Source organism: Danaus plexippus (genome assembly GCF_018135715.1).
Source record: "Danaus plexippus chromosome 22 unlocalized genomic scaffold, MEX_DaPlex mxdp_27, whole genome shotgun sequence".
In the NCBI taxonomy this organism is placed as follows: Eukaryota; Metazoa; Arthropoda; class Insecta; order Lepidoptera; family Nymphalidae; genus Danaus; species Danaus plexippus.
In genome coordinates, this window is record NW_026869855.1 from 1,249,726 (window position 1) to 1,262,550 (window position 12,825).

Here is a 12,825-nt window from a genome sequence, read left to right on the forward strand (position 1 = left end):
TTATTTACGTGTTATGTTCAAATGTCCGTCTATTTATAACAGTTACTGACATACAATTAATATTATATTGAATAACCTGAAAAAACTCACTCAGATTAATTAAATATTGAATTTTGGAGCAGTGTTAAATATATAGCTGGCGGCATGATAATATACTACTACAAAGAACCGAACAGTTTTACATTTAATAAAGAAATTCGTGAAAATACTCCGAGCTCTCAGATATCAGTGATCATTCGATTGAAGACAGTGGATCGTCTGATCTACATAATGCCGACGTCAGTGGATAGACTGTGATCCACTTAAAGCTATAATATTATATTATATATTATTTCGTGCGATTATGTTTTTAGTATTAAAGTAATGTTGAGAAAAATTCATCGACGCGACCAGGATTTCAACCTGTAACCTGCGGAATATAGCTTTCCGGTCGCTGAGAGCAATGTCTAGTCTGTACCTAATGATTTAATATTTAATTTAAACTAGGAAATGTAGAATGTAGGTGTAGAAGATCTATTTTTAAATTTGATCAACATTACTTAAATATTTGTTAACTGCAATAAAAACTATTATTTTAAATCCTGGTTCTTTAAAAGATAATTTCTAATAAGGTTTTGAAATTTTTATTAATGTCGAGATTTCCTGTTTCGGAAGTAGTACATGTATTATGACAATAAGGTATTTAACTTTTGTTTAATATTTTATATCTATAAATTATAATTGTTTTATATCATATGTACTTTCTAAGAGTATTTAGACACCATTGACGGACGGTGAATAAAAACATCGTGAGGAAACCTGGTCTTATAATTATCAAATTATAAGATTGAAATCGCCAACCCGTCTTGAGCAAGCGTGGTGATTAATGCTCTAACCTTCTCCATGGGAGAAGAGGTCTTTGCTCAGCAGTGGGCTCCGATAGGCCGATGATTATGATGATGATCTATAAAATGGTAAGCTGTGTATCTTTTAAGACTTGAAAATGTTTTCGTTGTTATACGTGCAACATAATAAGAGTGTCATTAAAACCCCTATGAGTTAGACTAGTATTAAAAAAAATCTAATCGTTGTTATCTGGTATAAACAGTAGTTTCAGAGATACAATTGTAAAGTCAGAGAGGCATAAAGATAGGTTTGATTATCATGGAAAGAAAACTTCAGTTGGTCAGTAAAATAATAAACTAATTCTAAGAATTAATCCAAAAAAACATGACAAAATAGTTTAAAATATACATTATGTCTAAATAGTATTAATATAGACGGTAAATGTATTATATTTTATCTCTTGTCGTATTTGTTCTATAATATTTACTTCACAGAATTGCCTTCCAATATAAATATAGCACAATATTTTAGTGGAGTGATAGACAGTGTAAATAAAGAGTGGGTTGCCCTAATACCGATAATGGATGAAGATTGGACGAATCTGAGAAACATTATGGGAGTGTTTGCTCCGTAATGTGATTATTAGATTTTTTTTGAACGATTGCTATTTCGCTCCGACATTTATATATATATTTTATTATTTAGTTTATATTAAACAGTATGTTATACATGTTGCATTATTAATAATCATAATATTATTTAGTGCTGTGGAATAAAATATTTGAAAAGGAATTATAAAGACGATTTAAATCATTCTAATTGTTTTGTGTTATGTTCGAAATCCTGAATTAATGTTGTAAATATTTAAATATACACTTTAAAAAATACACATAATGTTTTATTTTCTCTGTATTATAAGTATAATAATTGTATGCTTCATAGATTCTGTCTCCACAAAAAATATATAAGATATGAAAAGGAAATTCCTCGTCACGACAGCTGCTTTGTAATTTGAATATCAATTCACAAATAGGACAGAGATCTTGTTTTTCAAATAGACCACAGATATCATGCCATTCGATTATCGACTTTAATGTTATGCTTATTGGTTTTTATTTCATATGTCCGCGTAGAGCGACTAATGTATCGAAAACCTTAAGTTGACGTAACTTCTTAAATGTACAGCCTTGAGTGATGAGAATATTTAAAGGAGCCGGGAACTCGATCAACAAAATTATGTAAGGATAAAATGATACGCTGTTGTAACGTCGTAATATTTTTATCCTAGTACAGTCATATAAACAAGTGAAAAATAAAAATTACAAATCTACGTGAATTAATTGTAAAATAAAAAAATATATATATTTACACAAAATATACGTAAATCTATAATATGTATGCAATTTATAAAATTTTGGTATTTTTTTTATATGACACTTTATTATGAGAGTGTACACGGGGGAAAGCTTTCAAAAGGTCGCGTTGATCATACGACGTAGAACGCTATACTGTTTCTAAAATGACGTGTAACACCTGACAAGTTATGGATGTCACTGAAATATTGAAGTAGAAACACTGCAACTTAAGACTTGTCTATACTTAACATTAAACGAGTTAAATACCTCGGCTTCACATATATAAACATGGGTACGGAACATTCGTGTAAAAGAAAGCACAAAAAATGTTATTACAGAATTTGTCTATATCAATTTTTATCCAAAATAATTCCGCCCTACGATGATTCAGAAACTAATTTTCATCTAATGATACTTTGCAATAAAATTTGTTTATAGATTCTCGTATTATAATATTAATATTCAATAACACAATCACAAATTGAAGCCACGTAATTTTATAAAAAGCAAGCTAAAAATCACTATTAAAGATAAGATAAATGGTTACCGAATAAGATAATACGAGATATCGGACACGTTGCTTATGATTTAGTTTAATTACACCGTTTGGAATAACTGGTGAGTTATAAATTAAAAATTATGGCATCTAAAAAGAAAGATAAAAAGAAAGATAAAATAAACGATGACATGGAAACGGCTGCAAAGAAAGATAAAAAGAAGGGAGTGAGTATATATTTCCTAAGATCTCTTAATTGCTTTTTTATTAATATTATTGAATGAAAATATGCTTTTAATTGTTCACTTTTTAATTTACTTTTGCTTTTTATTGGTTATTGTTAGTAAGTTTCATTTAATATCCTATGATTTGTATATTTTGTAACAAATTTCTTACAATACAGTTGAAATTGTATAAAAATATTATTAAATATTTAACCAAGTTAAATTAATATTTGATTTGTTCACAGTGGTCTTTAATATTAAGTTCAATTATAGCTGGACTGTTAGGTGCGTTCGTATATAGATTGTATGTTTCTTACGTCGTTGTGCCAGAGCTGCCTAAATTTGATCTCGATGTCTGGTGGGGCTCGGGTCCAAGGAGCAGCCAAGATATATCTATACGTCCTTATAGAATTCTTCTTTTAGATTCTGTGAGTATAAATATCATTTGTCAGAAACGGTGTAAGTACCAGTAGTAATAATAACTCGTGATGCTTGAGACAATAATATTTTTTTTATATAACTATAGGTATATATAAGGTATAAAGTACCTGCTAACTTAATTCTAAACTGTGAATTAGTTGGCTTATATTGTCCGTATATTTTTCTGACATTTGCTCCAGAATTTTTAGGGGCACGTCATGTTTTTTAATGTAGTAAGTTGTCTAATTTATTAATACTAACACGGCTTGTTTGGAACTAAGTTAGTTAGAAGCGCGTTTAACGTATAAGCACATGTAGTAATTAGAAAAGTTGTAACATTTTCTAAGCAACACCAAATCAAACGTTAGTTAGAATGTACGGACTTTGTTAATTAGGGGAAAGTTATAATTAGCTTTACTTAGTTCTATTCATAGCCGTTTTTAATGTTTACTCAACTTTTATGATCTTCATACAGTCTATAATTTGTGTATTAGTTTAGGTAATAAATAATAGCTTGTAGTTATTAATATTTATAGCATTTCTACGATATAAATTCAAATATTTTTAGATAGGAATAGTTACTGAATTCAGTTTAAGGAACTTGGTACATTTATATCTAAAATATTTCATTGCTTACTTTCTAAATATTGAATTTGTCACAAGTACAATATACTTTTCTATCCGTCTGTCTTTTAATTAATCTAATCTTTGTAACAACTGGTAGTGTTATAGTGGAATTATTACAAGACAAGATAAAGATAAAAATAAATAATTACAAATTTTCATTATAAATAAAGTAAAAAAACTAACAGTCCCAAAGATATGTATAAATAAACAAAATCTCAATTTCAGATGCAAGAAAACATACGTCGTAAATTCGAAGCTTACAGAAGAGCAACGAAAATAAAAAGTCTGAATGAGTCGTCCAGCTACGGTTTGAACTCTGATAATCTGGGCCAAATTTTTGCGCACTGGCAATTCAAGTATAATTACAGAGAACGAACTAGATACTTCAATAAGTATGACCACTTCAAGACTAATATACAAGGTCTGGATATGCATTTTATTCATGTCAAACCGAAAACGCCTGGAAATGTGAGGGTAAGTCATTTTAGCATACGGTTTTTTTATACAGTCAATCATGTTTGTAACAGCCACAATCGTTATGAATTGGTTATTTTGTAATCTTCATTCTTTACTAGTTATTAAAATAAATTTCAAAAGAAAAAAAAATATTAGTGCTTGGATTAAATAAGCTTAGTTTTTTTTAAGTTAATTTAATTATAGTAATATTTTTCAATATAATTCTTATAGTTTATACAATAAAAAATATATTTCAGAATACTTAGCTCTAGAACTAAGAGATTTTGTTTATAGTGACGCCTTCAGCAAAGTGATAGATTTTCAAATTTGACACGACTCTTAAAGTGTTTGTTACAAAACGGAATATAAATTCTTCCTTTATAATTTCATCAAATAAATTCAATTTATAATAATGCACAATCAAATCAGACTTTCAATAACAATCACCTGATCCGAATATTAATTCTAATAAAGGGAGATTTTAAACTTTTTCCTATTCTTTATTCATAGCAGGCATGAAATGTAAATTTTCAAAGCCTTCGTTTGTAATATCTTACTAAACGCCAGTTTTCATTAAGGCTTCAATTCCGAGGTAATTTATTAGATTTCTTATCGAACGACATTTGGAATTCAGTAGGTGTTTGCTACAGGACTTTTTTTCCTGAAGATGGGTTTTTTGTTTTTCCAACCTTCGCCATATTAATTGATCATACTTTTTACACAATGCCGATCATGTTCTAAAGCTTGTAAATGTTATTTTTTTTATATCATATTTGAATTTGAAATTTTGTCTATTTTTAGATCCTGCCGCTCCTTCTCCTACACGGCTGGCCGAGTTCCGTAAAAGATTTCTATGAAATGATACCACTTCTAACAACTCCGCGGAATGGTTATGATTTTGTATTCGAAATTATAGCGCCAAGTCTACCTGGGTTTGCTCATTCACAAGTAAGCTACACGTCATAATTGAGACACTAGTTTTTTGTATAAAGTGATTTCAATAGATATATTCTTATATTATCATTTTAAGGGTGCAGCCAGGCCAGGTCTTACAACATACGAAATAGCGATTATAATGCGTAATTTGATGAAGAGGATCGGCTTTAATCAGTTTTATGTTCACGGTGGTGATATTGGCCATGCGATTGGTTCACACATGGCCACAATTTTCCCCAATCAAATCCTTGGTTTCCACACCACCACTCCTATTAATTACTCCTATTTAGCTTCCATGGGTTGGTTTATCGGATCGATTTGTCCTAAATGCTTATCAGATAATTATGTTCGTGACAAAATGTACCCACTGTCAGATAAACTAAGTTTTTACTTGGAAGAATCTGGTTATTTTCATCTTCAGAGCACGAAACCTGATACCATAGGTAGTTTTATACAATGCGATAAAATATCTACAAAGCAGTTGATGTGGCATTGAAATAATGTTTATTTATATATAAATTTGTAGGAATCGCTCTTCAAGATTCTCCCCTGGGTCTAGCGGCGTACATTATCGAACGCTATTTATTATATACGAATCCAAATAGCAAATTCACTCCTGAAGAAGCATTCTCAGGCTATAATATGACAGATTTACTTGATAACGTCATGTTATATTGGAGCACTGGGAGTATTACGACATCGTTGCGATTATTTAAGGAGACAGTTAGGAATTACGAAATGGAACAGGTTCTTGCAAGGTTAGAATAAAGAATTTATACTCATATGACAAAAAAAAAAATGCTATTAGAAAGTAACATTCTTTTAATAATTCTTTTAGTAATAATTATATTTTGTTAACCCTACATATATATAATAGATTTGGACAATCGTTCAAGGTTCGTTTTAATTTCGTTTCAGAATACCAACCTCAGTACCAACTTGGGGTCTTCGAACGAAAAATGACCTATTCCATCAGCATGATAACATAATACGGTGGAAGTACCCCAATCTTCGTGGCTTAACTAATTTGGAAGTCGGCGGCCATTTTCCCGCTTTCGAAATACCTTCGGAAGTTGCTAGTGATATATTTAAATCTGTGAAAAAATTTCTCCTAACAAAAAAAGTATAGTACTTTAAAAATTTTGTTGAGTTATTAAATTTCAATAAAAAAATAAGTTTTAATGCTGACGAAAAATAGTTTTAAGTTGAACTCAAACGGAACAAAATGCTTTTCATGCTAACGACCCAGCCCTTAGAAATTGAGTAACTTACAAGTTAACTGAAGCGAAGGCGACAGTTTTAAATTATTAATTAATATTTAATATTAACAAAATTTGTTCTGAACAGATTTAATCTTTTTTATGATCTTCAACATTGAGTGTTATATATAAAATTATAAATTCTCTCCCATACCATGTCTTGAAGGAAGAAAAGTATGTATAACGGCTGGTTAAATTTCATGAGTGAAAAAAATAAAAGTTATATGCCAAAATTATTGGTAAAGATGATTGGTGTAGGTGTAGGTATATTCTTTATTTACGAATCAAAATATACTAACATTCTGTGTACAAATCTGTGGCATTTGTATGCAAAATAAAAAAATATATTTTTCATATGATCGTATCATTATAATATTGCGTTTTACCTTTTTATTATCAGCATAATATTACTTATATTCAAACAAATAATTCATAATTCAATATATAATTTAATAATAATTTAATTTAATAATAATTCATATTTCTAATAAGAAGATATGAACATTTTTAATTTAACTGAATTCTGAAAAGAAAAAAATCAGTTCGACTTCAGTTTGTAAAATACGAAGGAGGAATTCATTTTATAAATTCAAATTCTTGGCGCGTCAGCGTTTGTAGGAAACATTTTAAGACATATATAGGGTGTCCCAAAATTAACGCAAGATTATCTTTAATCAAAATTGCGTTAATTTTGGGACACCCTATATATATATATATATATATGTATATACACGTGGGTGTATTTGTATTAATACTTTAATAAATCAATTATATTATATTTTAAATTTCAGTTTAAACGTTTGATAATTTAAGTATATTAATTTCAGATGATGTCATGTTTAGGTAGGAAATTAAAATAATAGGGAGTAATATAATGTGTGAGGGGAATCTAATACATACAATTATAATTCTTTTACATATAAATATACAAAATAGTTCCGTTTACGTTTATTATATTAACATAAAACAGTGATTGAATATGCAAGTCACTTTACTTACTGCTTCCTAACCACTGATGGGTTTTTAAATTTTATGAAATTTTATTCTAACAACTATATTAAATAACGAAACGTTGAAAGATTTCCCGTTAAATAAAACCAGTAAACAGCGACAGTCAAGCCAGCTAGCCGTCGGACAATTCAATTTGTGGACTCCGATTCATTCTACTTAAATCTATGTACAAGAGAGTATAAATAAAAAATGAATTAGAACTATTTTTGATACTAAAACTTTTTTTTTATTTCGTCCGTAAATCTAATGAATATTTATGTGCAGCTTATTTGTATTACCTAATTATAATTAATTTTTTATACTTTTTTTAATAATAAATCATGGGCACTATTTGGTTTCAGCGTGTTTGATAAAAAATCAAAATGATAAATGCTGTAATCATTACATGAAAACGGGTAAGTTTCTTTTTATGAAGAAAATTCATCTTCAGCCATCACTTAACATGATTATGATAACATCATTAGCAGACCAGTCTTTTCGTCGTTAATAAGTACATAAATAAACAATCCTGCATAAGTTAGATGTTGTATTTCGTTAATGCAATTGTTTTTAACATAAAAGCAATTTTCAGCTGATGTTATCAAAGATTTTCGAAAGAATTCATTAAAATAAAACTATGTTACGTTATGTTCCGACGTTTCGGTTGGTTTCTTTGCAGTAACTGTGATCACGGGTTCACGAGATGAAGTGTCTGTCAGTTGGTCTTCTTGTTATTTGTCATCTACCGCCAAAGATTTCCTAATTTTCAAAAGTATCGCACTGGTTACAGAAAAAACGGGAGTAGTTAGTTGTAAAATAATAAAAAAAAGATTTATATATCAGAACATTTTAATTTTATTTAAATTTTGATCTAACATATAAAGAATACAACCTTATAGATTAGTATATTAAAAATGTATTGGAAAATGGCAGTATTTTATTGGATATTTTTTTATCTAGAAAAATATTTATTATATTATCCAATAAAGTTTTTGTAAAAAGTCTATTTAGGATAAAACTATTATTTTTTGTACTGGTTTTATACAGCTGTTTTTACACTTCGATAGAAAATATTACCGTGTAAATAAAGAAATAAATAAATTAAATATTAATTCATATTCAAATTAACGTAAAGCCACTGCAACATAATATTCGGGAGGTACCTATTTCTTGAAATAAACTTCTATACAAAATAAAAAAGCTGATACATGAACGTGGCTTTCTGTTTAACATCAAATCAATATAAATGCAAGGTTATAGAGATTTTAAAAGTTCCTTATTCCCAATAGAAATAAAACTATTTCAAATTCTCACATCACGTTCAGCATCGCGCGTGAGGTTTTACTTAAATTAGTTGTTTAAAATTTCACTTCAGTCAGAACTTTTGGATCTTGAACGTATATGGACTTCCGCTTGTAGATTCAATTATAATAAATAAAATATATCAAAGTAAAAAATCAGAATCAATGTTAAGAGCTCGTTTAAAAATATTTTAGTAGACGTACTTTTAGTAAGCGTTGCTATCAAAGAATGGAAGTGATTGTGACATAAAATAATAAAATACTAGTTAAGTATATTCTACGCTTATATTGAGTTTCAATATTATAGCTTGGAATTTTCCTATACTATGACTATTGGTTGAATATTTTTTGTGGTATATATAAGTAAGCAAATATTTTTATTGTTTATAGATATTCGATATTCTTGTCGATTTGTCGAGTAGACAAAGTCGATTAAAGAATAACAAAAAAGTGAAAAAGTTATAAAATTTATAATTCGTATCACGAATTTGCGTGACATAAAAACAGACCATGTCTAGTTCTCCATTCGTTTTCAGTCGTAAGAATATCAATGTATCACTGTTTAATTTTTTTTTATCTATATCTTTTTGCTTGAATTAAAAAATAATTATAATGAAAAGATATTTAAAAAAATATTAATAAAAAAAAAATATATTTAAGTAATAAATTATTTTTCGAATTTATATCAGTCCATACCGTTGAGCATCTTTAGGCATTATAATGTATCTTTCCAGTATTTAAAAAAAAAAAAAAATTAGATTTTTTTTATTATCAAACTTGTTTAATTTCTGTTAAATCTGCAAATTATAATAAATATTAGAGAACGGTAAAACGTTCCGACAAAAATAAAATGTTAATATAATTTGTTGAAAAACACGCTCGAAGTGAAACGTTGCGAGAATTTCAAATCAACATTTTTTTAAATCTATGATTTAGTTTAGAAATCACATATGTTTTTAATAAAAAATCATATATACGTTTAAAATAAATAAGCTTTCTATAAATATGTAGGAAGAAAAGTATCGTGCTTAAAGTTTTGTTATAAAAAAATTCAACATAAACAGCCTGTATTATGGTTTTTTCCAAACCAAAAGCCTTCTTGTGCCTGGAATGTTACTTCTCGGAAATATTCTTTGTTATATATATTGAAAACACCTTACGCCTTAAATAACAATGGCTGTGCCATATTAACAAATAAGAAACCTAAACAACAATATTGCTTGACTAAAATTTGACTTATTGTAAAGCTCAAGCAGAACATAGTATTTAGAGGGGCTTACAATAATATATAAAGAAAAACAATATATATATATATATATATATTAAATTTTGTACAGAAATTTCAGTATTACGTATACGATTAATAGGTATTCGTGAACACGAAATAATTACAGAGAAGTGTTCCATTAACCGTGGAATTAGTGTTTTGGTCATGAAGCTCGGATTTGTTGGAAACCAAATTCTCCCGGCATCCAGAGCGGTACGCCAGTAAATTAAGAAATCGTTGGCGGTAGATGATGAATAACAGGACCAACTGACAGACATTCACATCTCGTCTGCCCGTGATCAAGGTTGCTGAAAAGTAACCGAAACGTCGGGATTATGTAGTTTTAAAATAATAAAATCCGCGTAGTAAATCCGAAAATATATTAGTTACATTTAAATGAATAAAATTCGCGAAAGTTTTAGATCTCATTAACTGGATTACTAGGCAGCATCTGTGTTATAAGATATTTCAGTAATATATATATATATATATTTTAGATAAATGGGTTAGTCCTGTTCTATATAAAACCTAGAGTGTGATTATTTTATACGAAAATACATAATTATAATTTCTTTATCCAATCTTTTATCACACATAAAACACTTAACATTATCATATAACGTGCACTACTACACGGCATTGGTTTTCAAGCACCTTCATATGTTTATAAGACGGTAGAAGATTAATCTGCTAAATTAAAATTTCCTCAGCAATGCCATTAGCCGGCGGTTCGATGGAATTTATCCTGAATAATAATTTTTTAAATGATTCCGGGATAAAGATTTAAATTAATAAATTTATACGCATCCGTCAGCTGATAGCAGATTTATTGCGCCCTACTAATCCGCCCTTCCTCGTTCTACGGGAAAATAAAATAGGCTGGGAAAAATATTATATCTATTTCATTTTAACGAAATGTTTTTTCCGATACTTTTTTTTTAAGTATCCAAAAATATAATAATTGTAATAATATCCTTTTAATTCATTGTTCGTATATTTTACGCTCGTTGCATGTTTGATCAAATCAATCGTTTGTTACTCTACATATATTTTTATTTGTCATAACAATGTCGTGTTATGTTTAATCATTTTGTGTATATTAATTAAATTTTGATTGTCTATTTCAAATAAATAGTACAGTTGCCTCTATATTAGTAATTTATTTAACAGAACAAAACTATCCACTAGTATACTTGTTAAACATCATACAAATTTTTGTTCATTGTAAGTTATTAGTAAATAATTAATATCAGTATATAAATTATAATACACAAATAGCTCTTTGTTGGAAAACAATTGAAAATTAGCTTAACTGAACGGAAATGAAGCTGTGATTTGGAATAGACTACGGTTTTGTATTGAAATAGTTAGAATTTATTTTTAATTCTGATCAGTAAACTGATTGATTGATTTTAGTCGGAAAATCTCATTTTATCCTTTAGTGAGTTGTATTTTAAAGAATTGTAATTGTTTGGACAATTAATTTAACTTTGGTCCGTAATGAACTCTATTTTTCATTTCATTTCCTTCGCCGTCCGTCAGTTGAGTCTAAATACTCTTAGAAAGTACATATGATATGTTTAGAGTATAGAACTGTCTTCATCATTACGGATTTATAGTCACAATGATGTATAATTGCATGAATCCAATTTTCATTCCAATTTCCTCCTTGGCAACATTAATCAGTTTCGTCTTCATTGTATAAGTAACCAGTAAATAAATTAATGAAGTTATATATGAAGGATGTATTAAGTTGTACGAAAATTTACTATACAAAGTAATTCTTAATACAAGTTACTCAGATATTATTATCAAATTATTAAATATTTGTTTGAAATTGGTTTCTCTTTCAGGCACGCACGCATGCACTCAGATAGATACACACGCACGCACGCACCATCATACTATCCACACGCACACACACACATACTAATAAGTCACATATATAATTTTCTTCCCCACTTTATAACGGTATTGTCAAGATGATTGTTACGTCTTGTTCATATGCAATTCAAAACCTGAACCGTATTATTTAAATTACAGAATAGATCTTGTTTTCAACGAGATAAGAGCTAGATTCCAATTTACGCTTCAGCTCACAGTTGGCAACTCATTTGGTTCCCAAATCAGTTTATGCTGACTTCCTGGTTTGAAGATTGAGTTGTATATACATATGTACATTATCACATATGTGCTATTTAGTTATTTGGCAACAATACGTATTAAATTTATTACAGTAACACTGTGTAGAGTCAGCTTTATTAAGTTTTTTTAATAATGTAAACTGGTAAAAGTTACAAACGGACATTTAACCAGTTTACACATATATTTATAACTCATACATATAATTAAAAAAATAACCTAATTATGTCAGAAATATGTCATCATGGAGTACCAATTAATCGATTAATAATTAATGCTTTTAATGCAATTAATATCATTAGGACCTTGTATGAAAAGGCAGTAATTTTCATATTACAACTTATTATTATCACGGAGGCTCTGACGAAAAAAATTCATAATGACAGTCTAGATTAGAATTATATAATGTACTTCATCGATCTGTGTATAAGTTAATATATAGCCAAATAGTATCAAAAATAATAAAATGAAATGTTGAACTAAAATTGGTTTTATTTGGCTATTCCAACATTTACATATAATATGCT

The 12,825-nt window shown here is 28.5% G+C and overlaps 1 protein-coding gene across 1 annotated transcript; it reads left to right on the forward strand.

Moving 5' to 3' along the window:
* Positions 1-2,778: 2,778 nt before the first annotated feature.
* Positions 2,779-6,789, forward strand: LOC116773520 (juvenile hormone epoxide hydrolase-like). The gene is made up of 7 exons (XM_032665994.2): positions 2,779-2,903; positions 3,146-3,328; positions 4,173-4,421; positions 5,205-5,351; positions 5,434-5,782; positions 5,866-6,097; positions 6,258-6,789. The coding sequence occupies exons 1-7, from the start codon at positions 2,820-2,822 to the stop codon at positions 6,466-6,468; spliced, it is 1,455 nt and encodes a 484-aa protein (XP_032521885.2). The 5' UTR covers positions 2,779-2,819; the 3' UTR covers positions 6,469-6,789.
* The last annotated feature ends 6,036 nt before the right edge of the window (positions 6,790-12,825 follow it).